Here is a 19436-nt window from a genome sequence, read left to right on the forward strand (position 1 = left end):
GACTCACAGGACCAAGCAGTCTATGACACACTTGGATTAACCCTCACAGCATCCGGGATCCCTGTGCTCCTCCAATTCTGGCCTCTTGTGCATCCCCGATTTCCTTCGCTCCACCATTGGCGGCCGTGCCTTCAGCTGCCTTGGCCCTCAGCTCTGGAATTCCCTCCCCAAAACCTCTCCACCTCTCTCTCTCCTCTTAAGTTACTCCTTAAAACCTACCTCTTTGACAAAGCTTTTGGCCACCTGTCCTAATATCTCTATGTGGCTCAGTGTCAATTTTTGTCTGATTACGCTCCTGTGAAGCGACTTGGAACGTTTTACTACATTAAAGGCGCTATATAAATGCAAGTTGTTGTCAAACAATGCACACGGAAAGTGGTGCTTACCTTTGTGAATGAAAGATGGTGAGTGCAGAAGCGCACACACCCGCACCACCACCGCCCGCCCCTACCCCCCCACTGAAACATTTTGGGGATTCTGACTCATCCTGTATCAACTACCTGCCGGGATTTTATTCACTCCAGAGAGAATTCTCAAATGAAATCCAACCCCCCACCCAAAAATAATCAGATGACCAGCAAGGAATCAGGGGCCCCAACTGGGAGGAAACTAGCCATTCACTCTGGTTCAACTCAGTGTCTCAAACTCCGTCACTGATTCTCTGAAGCAGTGGATCACTGGGCAGGACGGCACAAACATATCAAATCCACCACTTACCCACAAGTTTCATTTTGTGATGGTGTCAATTTTGTAAAGCTGCCGACTCTTCTGTCCCCACTGCCTCACAGACTTTCTCCTCTGCTGACTGATGACGCGGTACAGTTCCACAGGCACTAGTCACCCTCACTCAAGCAGCCATATTCCATGGGTGAACCCAAGGCTGGTGAGCTGTTCGTCCATGGGAGCATCACAGCCCAAACTACCCAATGTCCATACACACGCACACACTTGAGTGGACAGCAGTGAGCAGCAGGAACCCTGTCGAGATTTTTCACCTTCCAGGGGCACCAAAGCCAATGACTACTCCTCCAGCTACATTTGTTAACGTAACTGATCTTGTGCTAGTTTTATGTTAAATTATTGGGTGGTTGCAGTTGAGGCCCATTTTGAAGCTTCTTCAACAGTGAGTTTCATTAAGGTTGAAACTGACCTCTGAAAAATTCTACTTGCCTTTCCATTAATTCTCCATCTTAATCCAACCCAATCTCTCTCAAAAGGCCCGGTCAGTGACCTGCACTAATTCAACTTTACAAGACTGCGTTGTTCTGCCTGGATGAAGAACGCTGTACCTCTGTTAGGTGCTGCTGCCCGACAGACCAGCCCAGCTCTGGCCTCAGTGTATGTGTACATAGTGTGTACAGAGCCACCCATAGGTGAAGGGGTGTGTGTGTGTGTACACGCAAGGTGGATTAGCTCACTATTCATCCAAGAACAGTCTCCATTTTCTAACGGTCATATCGCCATATCATTTGCACGTTGAGATTGGAGAAATGGTCAAGTGGAAGATACAGTAACAAGCAAACCCTGCACTGTCTCCACCCTCAGATCCTAATTTTGATACTTGGCTGTCAAACTGCACCCATATCCTCCAACAAATTAGGGAGTGGTAGGGGTGGAGGGGGGAGGGAGAGAGGAAGAGGCCACAACGCATTCTGAAGGATCACTCAATCTGCCCCTTAGGAAGTGGAGTTTTACGAGAGTAACTAACACCGCATGTCTTTTGGAGACTCACTGAAGCAGTTTTGTGTGGTCCAACTGGTGACTGGGAGGCATCCGACAGGCATTAAACACGATCACCTTCCTGCCAAAGTTATCATCCCCTGTAGGAACAGATGTGAGGGGTCAGTTCGTGTAAAGCAATCTAGGGCTCTCCTCAGTAAACCAATCAGAGCTGAGGCACCAGGCCCTCCCACAGGAAACAGGATCTTCAGAAATCACACATAAAAGCAGAAAATGCAGGAAATAAGCAGCTCTATAATCGGTAGCTTTCCATTTTATCTCACATTTAAAAATCATCATGACTCAGTTAATCGACAACGGTCTCAAAAGCAAAAAACATGCTTATTTGGGCACAGCCGACTCTCAACAAACCCCTCCACGCCCCAGTATCCTGACTACACCCATGTGTTGTGATCCCCTCCTAACCCAGATATCCCATGGCCACTCCAGCACTGACGCTGCTACTCCACCTTCCATACCTTATGAGGTATTAACACAGAGCTCACTGCAGCCAACGGCACTGGCTTGCTTGAAGGAAACACCGCACAGGAACAACTTAAAATTATTGAGTGGGAAGGAAAAAAACCCATCTCTAGATGGTTTTAGCAAATATGCGGAACTCGCTACCAAAAGGAGTAGTTGAGGTGAATAGCATAGGTGCATTTAAGGGGAAGCAAGATAAACACATGAGGGAGAAAGGAATAGACGGTTATACTGATAAAGTGAGCTAAAGTAGGATGGGAGGAGGTTCGTGTGGAGCATCAACACTGGTATAGACCGGTTGGGCTGAATGGCCTGGTTCTGTGCTGTACATTCTATGTAATTTTACTTAAATAGTTGAAAATGTTTTTTATTTCCCCCCTACAATCTGAAGGGGAAGCTCCAATCCAAAACAAGTTCAGGATGCGGGAGGCTGACATGTTACAAACATTCAACAAATTACCGATCAGTTCCACAACACTTCCTCAATGAAAGAAGCAATGTTCCCAGACCTTTGAAAAATGCAAAGCCTTTTGAATCCAGTGGCTCTCGTGGTGCAGTGGAGCGCTGTGAAGCTCAGAAGGAGAACAGCCCTCCCGCAGACCCAACGCACTGAACCATGCAGGTCAATGGCTCAGCCTACACTTCATCACATGGTGAAAAGTGGGGTGCGTCTCAATGAGAAGACAATGTGCACGCCACATCGGGCACACAGAAACTCTGCTCGTGTAGATTTCTCAACAACTTGGTAGAGGGAGCCTTTAGCCTAGTGGTAGCATTCCCTTCTCTGAGTCAGAAGGTGCAGGGTTCAAACCCCACTCCAGATAGTCCCGACAAGTGGAGACTCTACAAATTCCAGCTCTGAATTCTGGGTGACAACCAGCGGGGATACGGTCATCTGGCGGGTGTGGGTGTCCCACCCTCCCTCATCATATGGGTTGTTGCAGTCCCTAAAACCCTCCCGCCCATATAGGACTAACCGCCGATATAAAGATGGTCGAGGAAGTAGCTTTCACGTCTGTTAATCAGTCTCCGAATCCTTCCACTTTTCTCCCAGGGGAAGAGCACGAAGACATGGAAACAACAACTACAGCTTGGTTAGGAGACTCAAACACGGTGATGGGTTTCTGCCCGCGTCAGACACCCGGCTAAACAAATCAATATTTGGAGGGTGGTGACGGGCTCCCTTGGATTAGCTGCAAGAATCAGGATTTTCACATCCCAACTCCCGTGTGCACTCGGGGACAGAATGGAACACTAGCACAGAAAGAGATCCTGATCTCTTAGAGAGAAGACACAGATCATTTTAAAAATATCTTTTTCACAGTTCATGCTGCAATCGGTAGAGGCACTCACAGAAAACAATAATACTTCATTTTAATACCACGGACCCGACAGGCACAAAGAGTTACATCAAAATGGGAGTATTCCTCCTCCTTGCCCCCTTCCTCCCAGGGATAAGGACGTACACCTATATTTCTATTCTGAGCATCAACAAGTTGATAGTATTTACAGTTTAGAACTATTTTATGGAACCCACCTGCCACCTCCACAATTTGGCATCTTGCAATGTCGTAGTACGGGTCATCCCACTTCAGATTAGAGGGAGGATCAACAATTTCAGGTGTGCAGTCTTTATCTAGTTGAAATTAAGAGAACAATATTTAAGGATATAAGAAATAGGAGCAGGAGTAGGCCATACGGATCCTCGAGCTTGTTCTGCCTTTCAATAAGATCATGGCTGATCTTCGACTTCAACTCCACTTTCCCGCTCAATCCCTATATCCCTTGATTCCCTTAGAGTCCAAAAATCTATTGATCTCAATCTTAAATGTACTCTCTGACTGAGCATCCACAGCCCTCTGGGGTAGAGAATTCCAAAGATTCACAACCCTCTGAGTGAAGAAATTTCTCCTCATCTCGGTCCTAAACGGCCAACCCCTTATCCTGAGGCTATGACCCCTGGTTCTAGACTCTCCAGCCAGGGGAAACAGCCTCTCAGTATCTATCCTGTCAATCCCTCTAAGAATTTAATATGTTTCAATGAGATCATCTCTCATTCTTCTAAACTCCAGAGAACATAGGCCCATTTTTCTCAACCCTCTCATTCCAGGAATCATTCTAGTGAATGTTCATTGCACCACCTCTAAGACAAGTATATCCTCCTTAGGTGTGGTCTCACCAGAGCCCTATATAATTGCAACAAGGCCTTATACTCCAACCCCCTTGCAATAAAGGTTAACATATCATTTGCCTTCCTAATTGCTTGCTGAACCTGCATGTTAACTTTCTGTGATTCATGTACAAGGACATGCAAATCCCTCTGAATACCAACATTTCTTAGTCTCTCACCTTTTAAAAAATATTCTGCTTTTCTATTCTTCCTAACAAAGTGAATAACCCCACATTATACTCCATCTGCCACCTTCTCGCCCAGTCACTGAACTTGTCTATATCCCTTTGCAGCCTCTTTGTGTCCTCCTCATAGCTTACTTTCCCACCTAGCTTTGTATCGTCAACAAACCTGGATACATTACACTCGGTCCCTTCATTTAAGTCATTGACATATATTGTAAACGGCTGAGGCCCAAGCACTGATCCTTGCAGCACCCCACTAGTTACAACCTGCCAACCCAAAAATGACCCTTTTATTCCTACTCTCTGTTTTCTGTCTGTTAGCCAATCCTCAATCCACGCTAATATATTACCCCCAATCTTGTGTAACAAACTTATGCGGCACCTTATCGAATGCCTTTTGAAAATACAAATATACTACATCCACCAGTTCCCCCTTATCTACCCTGCTACTTACACCCTCAGAAAACTCAGATTTGTCAAACACGATTTCCCTTTCATAAAACTGTGTTGACTCTGCCTACTCATATTATGATTTCCTAATATCTGTTACTACGTCCTTAATAATAGATTCTTCTAGCATTTTCCCTACTACTGATGTCAGGTTAACTGGCCTATAGTTCCCTGTTTACTCTCTCCTTTCTTGAATAGTGGGGTCACATTTGCTACCCACCAATCTACATGGTCCCTTCTAGAATCTAGAGAATTCTGGAAGATCAAAACCAATGCATCCACTATCTCTGCAGCCACCTATTTTAAAACCTTAGAATGTAGGCCATCAGGTCCAGGGGATTTATCAGCTTTTAGTCCCATTAGTTTCTCCATTACTTTTTCTTTACTAATCTTAATTACTTTAAGTTCCTCCCTCTCATTAGGCCCTTGGTTCCCCACTATTTCTGGTATGTTTTTTGTGACATCTACTGTGAAGACAGATATAAAATATTTGTTTTAACGTCTCTGCCATTCCTTATTCCCCATTATAATTTCTCCTGTCTCAGCCTCTAAGGGACCCACGTTTACTTTTGCTAATCTCTTCCTTTTTACATACTTGTAGAACCTCTTACAATCTGTTTTTATATTTTGTGCTATTTTACTCTCATTCAATTTTCTCCCTCTTTCAATTTCTTGACCATCCTTTGCTGATTTCTAAAACCCTCTCAATCCTCAGGCTTACTACTCTTCTTGGCAACATTGTAAGCCTATTCTTTTAATCTAATACTATCTTTAACTTCTCTAGTTAGCCACGGTTGGATCACTCTTCCCGTGCTGATACATGCTAATTAGCTTAGTCAGCTTAATTTTCTACCCCACTTAAATATATATTTGCTTTCGACGCATTAGAGGAAGTGCTGCTGTTATAAGGTCAGGAACTTTATACCGAGCTAAGTGTAGGTAGGTGCTGGATAAGTAAAAGCAGGATGAGTTCATACAGATGGCAATTAAGCTGCAAACATCTGTATTGGGTGTTCCTGTACAGTTCCTTGGGGGTTTATTTTAATATCCTTTTCTTTGCAAGTTGAATTTGACGGACAGGAAATGTGTGCCAGATGTACTGTTTTTATAATATAGAAACGATACATTCGAGATATTTTCTACTCTTCGCATGTCATACCTTGATGTTACACACTTGCATATGAAAATTTCATATTCCTAAAACAGCAGCATATCAGGAGAAAATTACCTATTAAAAATGGAGAAACTGAAGCAAATCACAAAATATTTCTTAAAAATTCTAAGCTATTTTATGCAAGAACAGAAATTTCTAATTTTGAAAATACGGTAACAATGAAGTCATAATAAAATACACATTTTACAGAATGATTGAACTTACCTTTAAACCAACCTGTGTCTTTAAATACCTTCATCGGTGTTTTTATTCGGAGGCCTCAAAAAGGTTGAGTTGAAATTCATATTCTTTCCAGAGCTATTAGTCTGTCAGCTCAAAAAAGATAATAACTGCACCTGGGCCTGCAATTCCAGAGCATGTGCAGTACAGACAACCTCCCACCCAGCCTGCCTCAGTATGATTCTCCGTGCAACAGCTCTAGACTTTCCTCAGCCTATGACAGTATTGTCATTATTTGGTTTTCCCAAATGATCTCAAAATAAATTGGAACATGAACTTTATAACCTTTGAGGTATAGTTTGACAGGAATGCTATTTGCAATTACTTATTTCAAAAAACTGTAGGTGAGGCAGAGATAGACACACAGACGGATGATAACAACACCTGCCTTTTTGTTTATGCTGAGATTTTGGAAACAACCAACGTTCAAACATTTATGAATCACAGATCCGTAAATACATTTTTGTGCAAGTTTCTTAAAGGAAAAATTTACAGGGCTATGGGGAAAGAGCAGGGGAGTGAGACTAATTGATTAGCTCTTTCAAAGAGCCAGCACAGTCACGATGGGCCAAATGGCCTCCTTCTGTGCCGTACAATTCGATGAATGGTTATTTCCAAATTCTCCTTATAAACCAAAAATAGGCAGGTGCAGTGATCATGGCTGCAGTGGGTAAGCAAAACACTAATTATTTTCAAGGAATGAAAAACATTTGCTGTAGTCACTGGGCAGAACTCTTACAAATTCTTTCATCGCCGATGTGCACTCCTCCCCCATTTTCACATCGCTGCAAGACCCCCCTCCTTGCAACAGCTTACCCACTGACTCATCATGAGCAATATCATGGAGATCTGCTAGTGTCTTAAATACAAACAGAATACTGAGAATCAAACCTCAGTAATTCAAACCTGTGCCTGTTAGAAGATTGTTTTCCGACTGAAGATTGATCATATCGAGGCTTGAAAGTTCATCAGAAATAAGAGGTTAGTAACTGAGTGTTAAATGGAGGTTGGAAGACATCTCAAGCTTTAGAAAGTTAGTACGGTTTAGCTGTAATTAGTCACATCACTTACTGCAGTCTCCTGGAGCTTGCTAGATTGCCTTCAGGGGTCAGGGAAAAATTTCTCAGTCTTTTCCTAAACTGAAGTTTTTTTTGTTCCTCTTTTCTTTCTGCCTCTCCCCGGAGATTGCATTGCTTGGGAGTGGAGGGGGTGGGGGGGGTTGACATTGCATGTAGGCTGCACTGTGTCTGGATGACACATGGTAGATGTTCCATTTGGTCATTTCCTGTCCTTTATGTCCAGATAGAGCGCAAATATCAGGGCAGCAAGTTCTTAAAATAACTCTAACCTTTTTACTCCTCCAGGTAATGACTCTTGCTGGGGTGCGATTCCTTGAGTGCTGCAGCCTCCAGTACTATGCCATAGTAGCTACTCTTCGTGTCTTAAGCCCAGACAGTAGGTGTTGACAGGCTACTGACCATGGAGGGCAGCTGAACCCAATCCTATTCTCATCCGGCACACAAGTATGGGCGTTCGCCAGGAGACATCACTGGACAGTGAGCAAGACGAGGAACCCTGACTAATAATCTCCCCTCCTTGCTCCCGGATTCTCAGACCGATTGTATTACTACAACTACTGCCTGTCTGAAATCAGTTAACTTGAACCTGGGGACTTTATTTCGACCTGCATGGCTCCTGAGCTGTGCCCTTAACCCACCAAGGAAACAAGCGCAGCTCCAGTTTTATCGTTATTTTAAATAAACCTCAGTTGGAGTCCCACACAATACCGTGACTTACTTTGCCCAGGAAGGCTGAAATGGATGGTCTTGCGTGCCTTCATGGTCGCGATCAAAATCACTTCTGGCTTGGTTGCTCAAAACAGCTGATCTTCAGAGGCCTTAATATTGTTTTATTTACAAACCTAAAATCTTAATTCTCTTATTGAGCTCTCACAAGCCCCTCTTAAAATGAGCTGAAATGACTATTCTTACCTGGTTCCTTCTTCCCCGAGAAGCTGCGTTTGCGCAAAAAGGTGCAAAATATACAGTCAAATAGCATTCTACTGCTGGGGGGTGGTACCTTAGGGACTCAAGTCACTATAGGATTGGTCACCAAGACTGACCGACAGCCTGAGGAGCCAATCGGGGATGGATACACGCTGGTGATGTCACAAAAGGCAAAATCTGCCTGTGCTTCTCAATTCTGGCCCAAAAGTGTAAAGTTGGGAGTGAGAAATACTTTAAACAGGTTAGAATTGGAGATAAAAGACAGCCTTCCATCACCATTAGAAAAGTAAGGTAATTGAGGACAGAATTAAAGGCTAAATTAAAATTAAGATTTAACATGCCTTTGGATCATACAATTTAGGTAAATACCATAGGTTAAATGAGTAAAAATGTTGAACCGATCCAAAGGAATCCACATTAGGGAGCATACCTACTGTAAGGTCCTTAATAAGGGGTCTTGGGTGTTGATTTATTAAAATCTGGGGTTAAACGCAGGTTAAATTGCACAAAATTCTTTGAAGACTGTTTAGAAATTGCAAATTATTGCCTAGAAACTCGCATATTTAATAGGACATTTGATAAGTGCTCTTTCTGACTGTTGAAAATTTTCATATACTGCCCTTCATCTCTCCTTATTATAACCTGTGCATTTCCTATCATTTTTCTTTTGATTTAATTTGACCTACTTTATGATCAACTAGCATGCCAACACTCATTGGCACCCATCAATCCATACCCAGCAGGAGCTGCACCTTCGGGAGAGAAAGTCGGGATGGGGGAGGGCTGGCTGACTGGGGAGAGCAAGGATATTTTACAGTGGAAGTTCCTTCCCTCTCCCCTCCACTGTATTGTTGTTCTTTAAGCAACAACTTGGCTTTTATAAGTTGCTCTGAACCCGTGCAGCTTTCTCAGGTCAATGTTCCTGTGTACACGTAGATGGCCAGGCCATTGTAACCCAGGCTTAACATAAAGCTGGATTGTAGTTTGGAAGCTAGGCATGGGGACAGTGAGATTGTGGTCCATGTGGGGGCACTGGATCTTGGCAAAGGTTGATGTTAGATTGTGGGTCTGGGAAGGCTGGGTATGGGGACGATGGGCTTCGGAAAAGTGAGGTTAGGGCAATGGAGTTGGGACTGTATGCAGCGGACATAGGTGTGGGGAGGAATGTTCAGCTGGAGGCTGTAGGGTTGTGTGGTGGGGGGAGTTGCAGGTTGAAGTGTAGAGATCAGAATGTGGGAACAGCAGGACCAAGGCTGGGGTCTGTGTAACTAGGAAGTACCTTATCGAATTTAGCATTGTGATTCCTCACAGGGTTGAGTACTTTTGGAGTGAGACCTGGTTCAGTGGGTTATATCCTCCAAGCTTCAAAGCCAATATCTTGCATTACTGAGTTGCCCAGAGGTGAGGGAGAGTGTGCGTCAGCGATTAATACAAGAGATAGCGGGTCTCCCCCTATGTTTGCTTTTATAATGTGGAATCCACTCTTCCCCCAAAAAGGTTGAAAGTGGCTCCTTGCCATCCGTGGAATTTGAGGCTCCAGCAGCATCTACGTTTCCTGCAGAAAGGGTCATCATCCTCCGCCCAACTCCCAAGTTCCAGAAGAACAAGACCCTCCTATTTTCTATCTATTGCCCACAACCTCAACAGGATCTCTCCATTTCCACACCCCTTCAACAAGGTGTCTCTCACTCCATCCCTCCAAACAAGATTTCGCTCTCTGATGCCTTTGCCCCACCCCCAAACCAGACCTCTCTCATTCTTTCTTCTCCCCCTTTGACCTAGGTCTCTCTCCTTTCTGAAACCTGTCATAAACTGGATAGCCCAGTGGTGAAGGATAAAATACTAGAGCCTGATCTTCAGTTGCTTCCAAGCCTTTATTCACAGATCCACATTACACACACACCACATCCTAGATCAGCTTTCTTATAAATGGATGCAAGAGTCCCCAACTGATACGCACCACCTGAATATAATTAACACTAATTGATATAAATCACATGGATACAATTAACAAAACCGTCCTCACAACAGAATCGTTTTCCCTCTCCTCTCTTCCCGAGGCAGAATGAGGGCATGGTTGTGGAGTGGGTACCCACCCTCATTCTTTTGAGGAGTGGGGGTAAATGGTAAGCAGAGCATCCCACGTGCCATGGCCAAGAGAAGGGCCCAAGTGGCTGCTGGGTTCAAAAGGAAGGCCATGATGTGAGAGCAATTCAGCAGTAGGCAGTGTTTTGGGGGAGAAAGTAAAAAAGGTGGCCATTACTACGCTGTGCTCTTCTGTAACACTGCACATTCCAGGGGTGACTTCAATGGATAAGAATATTGGGCGCGATGCAAAATGGACTGCCGATTCACCATCAGCCAATTTTACACTACCACCATTGACCAATTCCAGCTTCTCCATCTCCTTTAAGGATAAGATTTAAGGATAGCTCTGGCAATTATGTGGTAGTTAGAGCTCAGCACTCAGCTTCTACACTGACTCTGCTCCTTAGCAGAAACCTCATCACAGTCGACACTTACCTGACGTTGTTAAGTCATCATCCCTTTCCACAGGCCAGGTCTTTTCATCCAGTGGAGAGAGTTTGAGTTGGCCAAGAGCGTTAGAAGTATCATCTGACACCAGATCATCTTGCAAATCCACCAATAGGTCGGTTGCTGCCATAGCTGATATTTCACCTAAACAAATTGTAAACAAGATTTACAAAAACGATCTGTTCCAAGTAGACCAGTTCTGACAAAAGTGGAGTTCTTGTCCTGCATCAAGTAGTTTCTGTGCTTTAGGGAAACCAGTTTCCCAATAACTAGGGTTAAGATAGAAACTGCCTTCCCTTGTCTGGAGGTTAGAGACAAATTGACAAGGGACCCAGGTCAGGTGGTTTGATCTATAAATTAATCAAGATTCAGAGGCTTTGTTCTGGGTGTTAATCAAAATACACAAATCAAAGAATTGATAGATATGTAAAAACTAGACAAGGTGGGAACATCCACTTAGCACAGTAAGCTCCATTATGACTTTGGACTTTGTTTGATTGACAGCTCTTTCCCCGGTGACCTGTGAACTGTTATAACTACTGGCGATTTCTCTTATGTCTTTAGGTCAGTTGCGAATGGCTCATGTGGACGCCATGAGGCGGAGATATAAATTGCATTCGCTCATCATCATCACATCTGGAAGTCTACAAAGGACTGTTGCACCCAAAAATCTTGCAAATTATTGGGACTAAGAAACACATTCCAGAGGATATGTTGATCTCTGAGGACTGATTCTTTCGTTATCATATTGTATGTAGCAGTTTCTTGGTTTGCCTGTCTGCTTCTCTGTAATATCTTACTTGTTAAATAAATCTATTAGTCTTAACATGAACACAATGCTCTGACAGTGTGATATTTACCACCATTGTACCACTAGAGTTAATTATTCCCACTCTGCAAATATAAAAGCACAGGCTTCAGTTCATAGGATACTCAGCCTGCTTATGCAAACTGATCCTACCTGACGTTGGGAGAAAACCCAAACTTTAAGTCCAGTTGCTGGGCCGCTCCAGATGGTTCAGTGAGTAACTGCAGTGTGGTACTGAGCCACATGGACAAGGAGGTAGGCCCTCCAGTTCAATCTCAGTTTGTGTGACTTAGCTGATCTTAACCAGGCAGAGATGGGGGTGCTATAACTGGCCTCAGAGTCCTTGGTTGAGGGAGGGAGGGAAAATCAGCCCGAGTTCCCATTCTTGATCACCATCAAGCGCCCCTCTGCTGGAAAGTGCACGAGTAGGCATGGGAACAGACTCAGCTGTGCTGCCCTTCTCCATTCCCACACTCTGCCAACATTTACTTTCCAGACGCGTACATTATTGATTATTTGGATGAGGTACCGGAAGGCTGCCAGCATACATTGAATCACATCCCAGCGAGAGCACCTTCAGGAGAGAGGAAAGTGGCCAATTCAAGCCTTGGATGAAGGAAGTGGTAACGTTCAATCCTCCGAATAATAAAAGCACTGGCAATATAAACTAAAGGGCACAACTCTAAAAGGAACAGAGAGATCTGGGGGGGGGTATATGTGCACAAATCATTGATGATGGCATGGCAGGTTGAGAAAGCGGTTAAAAAGCATACAGGATCCTGGGCTTTATAAATAGAGGCGTAGAGTACAAAAGTATGGAAGTTATGATAAACCTTTATAAAACACTGGTTCGGCCACAACTGGAGTATTGTGTCCAGATCTGGGCATCGCACTTTAGGAAGGATGTAAAGGCCTTATAGAGAGGGTGCAGAAGAGATTTATTAGAATGATTCCAGGGATGAGAGACTTTAGTAGATAGACTGGAGAAGTTGGGATTGTTTTCCTTGGAACAGAGAAGGTTGAGAGATTTGATAGAGGTGTTCAAAATCATGAAGGGTCTAGACAGAGTAGATAGAGAGAAACTGTTCCCATTGGCTGAAGGGTCAAGAACCAGAGGTCATAGATTTAAGATGACTGGCAAAAGAACCAAAGGTGACATGAGGACAAACTTTTTTACACAGCGAGTGGTTAGGATCTGGAATGCACTGCCCAAGGGGGTGGTGGAGGCAGATTCAATCGTGGCCTGCAAAAGGGAACTGGATAAGTACTTGAAAGGAAAAAATTTGCAGGGCTACGGGGATAGGGCGGGGGAGTGGGACTAGCTGGATTGCTCTTGCATAGAGCCGGCATGGACTCCATCCGTGTTGTAACCTTTCTAAGATTCAATGAACTGTGAATGTTATTTGGTTTTCAGGCCCCAATGAGTGGACCTTTCACTGAGATTAAACACCCACATTTGTGCAGCTTCCAAAACAAGAAGTTTATTACGATGGTAACTTTTTGTTAAATGCAGCCTGCAGCAGAATATTCCTTTAACTGAAATTCTGCAAGCCATCTTTTGCACACAGGGTTAAGAATGAACATCAGAATCGTGAGTGTGTCTGAGAGGGGGATCCGGCTTGAACACAAACAGACACTGAGAAACAGTGTGGATACAGGAAGCAGTAAAGTCAATCACGGATAGGCACCGGAGATACACATTCTTACGCACATTGTCTAGAGTTATTTGATTTCTAGACAAACGCCTTCATGATCCACTGTACATTATGTTGCTTGCCCTGAAGGTGCTGTCTCCCTTACTGAAGCAGCATCACAACCATTCGCGTGTGAAACATTATTCATACTTAAGATTTGACAGTGAGCTGTTCAACTGTGGACACCACAGCCATGCCCAGTGTCCACAAACCCATTCTTCCATTAGGGGCCACTGGATAGTGAATGACTGTAGAGGCCCTGACCAATTTTCCCTTCCCTAACTCAGCACAATGTGGCTATTTGTAACACCCCGGCTGAGATCAGCTCACACAGCAAAGAACCTGGGACTTTCCTGCCTTTAAGGCTCTAACACAGTGACTTCATCTCCAAAGGAGCCCCGCTTCAACATTCCTACCATTGCTGTTCTGGGGACGTAGACAACATTTTTTGTAAAACAGACAACTTGTCGGAAAAATTACCAGGGATTCAGGAGTATGCGAACTTTGTGCAGACACCAATGATTGTTTGGGTCCAAGCTACATTTTAGGCCTGTGCAAAGCCAAAGGTTGCTTTGCAGCTTCAACGTGACAGGGCCTCGGTGCTGATCTCACCTCGAATGCATGGTTGCCAACCGCTAGATTTTTGAGTGAGCAGCCAGACATTCTGGCCCCTGCCCACACTACCCGCGAGGTGCTGAAACCGTTCACTAATTTCGGAACTGTTAAAGTCGCCACTCAACACTCTAGGCAAATCGGCCAGAGCCAGGTATGCTATTTTTTGGAGCACAGGGAACGTGGTAGACAGTTATGTGAGTGAAACCAGTGAATCAAAACTAGTGATAGCACCTGTTCATCAACGGGAAGCTGTAGAAAGGGGGAAATCACAGCCTATATATGTACATACCAAGACACAGGAAAATGACTGATGTTCCAGTGTACTGCATGTATTCTGATCTGATCCTCGTGTGCGTATGAGGAGGGAAGGAACATGGGTTAAAGACAGGAATTCCAAAGGTGGAGTTTGAGGTCAACTTAAAAGCGTCCAACAGCTGAAATCAGGGAACATTCCCAAAGAGTTGCTCTAGCCAAAGGCAAAGGAGAAGAAGAAGAAGAAGAAGAAAAGGTCAAGATGTGACCATCTAACTAGGAAGCATAAAGCTGATATAGGTTATAAGGTACTTATTCAACATAAATTTTTACCTGCAGCTTGGCCTTTAAACAGTGAAAACTAGAATTTCATTCTCAGCTGAGGCTCAGTGGTAGCACTCTCGCCTCTGAGTCAGAAGGTTGTGGATTCAAGCCCCACTCCAGAGACTTGAGCACAAAATCCAGGCTGACACTCCACTGCAGTACTGAGGGATTGCTGCACTGTTGGATGAGATGTTAAACCGAGGCCCTGTCTGCCCCCTCAGGTGGACGTAAAAGATCCCATGGTACTATTTCGAAGACGAGCAGGGGAGTTTTTCCCCCCCCCCCGTGTCCTGGCCAATATTTATCCCTCAACCAACCACAAACAGATTATCTGATGATTGCCGTTTGTGGGACCTTGTTGTGCGCAAATTGGCTGCAAAGTTTCCCTACATTACATCAGTGACGATACTTAATTGGTTGTAAAGTGCTTTGGGCATTTTGAGGTTACGAAAGGCGCTATAATCTGATTGCGATTAAACATTGTGTTATGCAAGCATTCTCTGATCGGCACCAGGGGAAAAGTACAAACAAAAAGCCCAATTTTCAACGATGACAAAAGGTGAAAAATCTTGTCAAGCATTTTATTTGGAAAGGGTCTATTGTATTCCTCGGAAAAGATTACCTTGGTATATTTTTTGACAAGTCGCAGCCAGGAGGCTGGGATTATCTAGACCATAAACTGCTCTATAGGAGTCAACAATTCCGGAGTGGGTGTCTGGAACAGACTGCCCTCTAAATTTAGTACAGGTGCGAGTAAGAACTATAACAGAATACTGATTTAGCAAAATATAGTTCAACTGATTTATTACATACATGCTATTAAACCCATTGAAGGTATCCAGTCATTAGCCAAAATATAGTATACTGCTGATTAAATTATTACTGTAATAAGACACTTTGGAATTATACATTTGTCACTTAAGATATCAACATTTCACTTAAGTATCTTTGGACACAGAACAAAAGGAGCATTTAAAACAAAATAGAGGTTAACGTAAAATTCCCCAAAAAAGGAGATAACCATGAGAACGTAGCACAGCCTGTGAATCAGAAGTTTTATTAATCACTCTCTGACCAAGATGGTCACGTAGTGGCAAATTATGTTCACTCAGCTAAAGATTGCTGAGTTGACTTAAACTGACGGTTAGGACATGGTTCTTTTACATTATTTGTTGTCAAATGAGCTCACCTAGACTTCAATGCATTAAAAAGGGGGGGGGGGGGGGAAGAAGAAAAGGAGAACAACTAGCACGGGACAAAAATCCTCCAGAATAAAGTGCTTTTGGCTTCAATGCTGAATCATTGGTGCATTTTCCAGCACCTTGAAGTGCACAAAGTGTGAAAAATCTAAATTTTACATCAACACAGTTCACTTCACCATTCAACAATTTCTACATTGATCTCTTGAAAAATGTCACTTTTTCAGTAATTTATTTTATCCTTATAATACAACTGATGGTATGGTATCACTGTAGCTTAAGTTATGACAAGTTAATGTCCCACTACATTCCTGTGTAACTACTTTGCATATGTCATACACAAGGGCATTGGGCTTCAGTTTTCTGATTGTAGAGGGTGATCCCAAAACACTGATAAAATATCCTGAAATCCAATGTAATAAAAAGGATTTTAACTTATTCAATCATCTTGAAGCAGTGGTCTTGGTCACGGGCCTTTATTCAGGGCTGATTTTATTTTAGTTCCACGTTTGTTTGGTTTTTTTTGAGTTGTCAGCTTTTCCGGGGCTGCATCATTTTTTTTTGATGCTAGTCATCAGCTTTTCCTCGATTTGTCGGTTTTCATGGGTGCCAAGACCACAGCAGATCTCGGGTATATCGCCCACAAAAATATAGGAAGTTGGGAGGGGGAAAACAGAGGAAATGTTGACTCCAGACCATTTGATGCAGGAAACTAATACAGACGAGAGCTCAATATTATCAGTTAGACTAATAGTCTGTAAAAACAGGCTACATTGTCCAGCCCAGCTAAAACAAGGCTGATCAGATAGGAATCTTATTTTATGTTACATACATGTTTCTCATATACTGTCATGCAACATAGTATCATATACTGTCATGCAACATAGTAAACATCCCAAGGCGCTTCTCAGGAGCGTAATCAGACAAAATTTGACACCGAGCCATAGAAGGAGATATTAGGACAGATAACCAAAAAGCTTGGTCAAAGAGATAGGTTTTAAGGAGCGTCTTAAAGAAGGAGAGAGAGGTAGAGAGGTGGAGAGGATTAAGGAAGGGAATTCCAGAGCTTAGGGCCGAGGCAGCTGAAGACACGGCCGCCAATGGTGGGGCGAAGGAAATCGGGGTTGCGCAAGAGGCCAGAATTGGAGGAACGCGGAGATCTCGGAGGGTTGGAGGAGGTTACAGAGATAGGGAGGGGTGAGGCCCTGGAGGGGTTTGAAACAAGGATGAGAAGGGGGAGGGGTGCAGGAGGTTGGGGGGGGGGGGAAAGAGGGGGGGGGGGGAAAGAGGGGGGGGGGCGGGATGAGCGCCACAGTGCAGCCTCTGTAAACAGCGATGCGGGTGGGGCAAAGCCTCCCCTCTCTCTCTCAATCCCCAACTCACGGGCCCTGATCCCGATATGGCCGCTGCCGTCACTCCCCCCCGCGCGCCCCCGACCCCCCCGCGCGCCCCCGGACCCCCCCCCCGCGCGTCCCCGCGCGCCCCCGGACCCCCCGCGCGCCCCCGGACCCCCGCGCGCCCCCGGACCCCCCCGCGCGCCCCCGGACCCCCCGCGCGCCCCCGGACTCCCCCCCCCGCGCGCCCCCGGACTCCCCCCCCGCGCGCCCCCCCTCCCTCCCCCCCTCCCTCCCCCTCCCCCCTCCTCCCCCTCCCCCCCCCCCTCCTCCCTCCCCCTCCCCCCCCTCCCCCCCCTCCCTCCCTCCCCCTCCCCCCCCTCCCTCCCTCCCTCCCCCTCCCCCCCCTCCCTCCCTCCCCCTCCCCCCCCTCCCTCCCTCCCCCTCCCCCGGACTCTCACCTTCTCCCACTCTCGCTGTTTTGATAATTTCACTGTCAACCGGAACTGACAGAAAATATCAGCTAGTCACATCCGGCTCCGGAACCGGAACTCTATTCCACCCCATCGCAACAGTCCGTCTGTCATTACTGTCCCGCACCGCCTACAAACCCTATTCCGGTCCGTCCGCTATTACTGTCGGTCCTGAAAGCAGGGACCGGAGCATTGAAGCTGTCAATTAAACATGACAGACTATCGATTAGATTTGCTACCAATAAATAAAACAATTCCTCCTGTTACCACATAATTCATTACCAAACCATTTTTTTGCATATCGATGATAATATTAATATGTTCAATGTATTATTTTTCCTTCATTAAAGCAAAATAATCACATCATAGATCTGAGGTGACAGCCAATGGATCAGGGTCTATTTTTAACGTGAATTCGGATAAAGGGACAGTGGCAGTGTGGATATAAAACTGGCTCAGGGACAGAAAGCAGAGAGTAATGGTGAACGGTTGTTTTTCAGACCAGAGGGAAGTAGACAGTGGTGTTCCCAGGGGTCAGTATTAGGACACTGCTCTTTTTGATTATATATAATGACCTGGACTTGGGTATAGAGGGTATAATTTTCAAACTTTACAGATGACACAAAACTCGGAAATGTAGTAAACAGTGAGGAGGATAGTAACAGACTTCAGGAGGACACAGACAGACTGGTGAAACGGGCAGACACATGGCAGATGAAATTTAACGCAGAGAAGTGTGAAGTGATACATTTGGTAGGAGACTGAGGAGAGGCAATATAAACTAAATGGTACAATTCTGGGCCCCACATTTTAGGAAGGATGTCAAGGCCTTAGAGAGGGTGCAGAAGAGATTTACTAGAATGGTGCCAGGGATGAGGGACTTCAGTTATGTGGAGAGACTGGAGAAGCTGGGGTTGTTCTCCTTGGGGTAGTGAAGGTTAAGAGGAGATTTGATAAAGTTGTTCAAAATCATGGATGGTTTTGATAGAGTAAATAAGGAGAAACTGTTTCCAGTGGCAGAATGGTTGGTAACTAAAGGATACAGATTTAAGATGATTAGCAAAAGAGCCAGAAGCAACATGAGGAAACATTCTTTTAAACGCAGGACAGTTGAAATGAGTTGTAATGTCTGAGAGGTTGGTGGAAGCAGATTCAATAATAACTTTCAAAAGGGAATTGGATAAATACTTGAAGGAAAAAAAAAATTTGCAGGGCTATGGGGAAAGAGCAGGGGAATGGGACTAATTGGACAGCTCTTTCAAAGAGCCGACACAGGCACGATGGGCCGAATGGCCTCCTGTGCTGTATCATACTTTGATGAAAGGGATCACACCAACATTATTCATATTTGAAAATTAATTTCTTTATTTTATTTATAAACTGCAAAGATGAGTGGTATAAAATCAATAACTGAATAATACACCACATGACGCAGGCCTGCAACCACTCGCTGCCTTTGGAACGATGGGTTACCTCTTTGACAATGTCTTTGGAACGGTGAATTACCTCTTTGACAATGTCTTTGGAACGATGGGTTACCTCTTTGACAATGTCTTTGGAACGGTGAGTTACCTCTTTGACAATGTCTTTGGAACGATGGGTTACCTCTTTGACAATGTCTTTGGAACGGTGAGTTACCTCTTTGACAATGTCTTTGGAACGATGGGTTACCTCTTTGACAATGTCTTTGGAACGATGAGGTACCTCTTTGACAATGTCTTTGCGGGATGTTTAATTTTCCATGTACTCCATCATCCGTCAGTTCTTATATACTTTATCTTTTGCTATTGTTCTTG

The 19436-nt window shown here is 44.5% G+C and overlaps 1 protein-coding gene and 1 long non-coding RNA gene across 3 annotated transcripts in view; one reads left to right on the forward strand and one right to left on the reverse strand.

Annotated features, from left to right (window-relative positions):
* LOC137327830 (uncharacterized) overlaps positions 1-11727 on the forward strand; it is a 37260-nt gene extending 25533 nt beyond the window's left edge. Inside the window, exon 3 of the long non-coding RNA XR_010964555.1 lies at positions 11506-11727. This is a non-coding gene — a long non-coding RNA (uncharacterized lncRNA). The remainder of the gene's footprint in view (positions 1-11505) is intronic.
* Positions 1-17707, reverse strand: part of arhgap1 (Rho GTPase activating protein 1) — a 49762-nt gene extending 32055 nt beyond the window's left edge. For both annotated transcript variants that reach the window (XM_067993666.1, XM_067993665.1), the window contains exons 1-4: positions 17629-17707; positions 10930-11085; positions 3740-3838; positions 1733-1820 (exon numbers count right to left, since the gene is read on the reverse strand). In XM_067993666.1, the coding sequence (XP_067849767.1) occupies positions 1733-1820; positions 3740-3838; positions 10930-11071 (329 nt within the window). In that variant the 5' untranslated portion in view covers positions 11072-11085; positions 17629-17707. The remainder of the gene's footprint in view (positions 1-1732; positions 1821-3739; positions 3839-10929; positions 11086-17628) is intronic.
* Positions 17708-19436: the final 1729 nt, after the last annotated feature.

Source organism: Heptranchias perlo, chromosome 12 (assembly GCF_035084215.1).
Source record: "Heptranchias perlo isolate sHepPer1 chromosome 12, sHepPer1.hap1, whole genome shotgun sequence".
NCBI classification, from domain to species: domain Eukaryota; kingdom Metazoa; phylum Chordata; class Chondrichthyes; order Hexanchiformes; family Hexanchidae; genus Heptranchias; species Heptranchias perlo.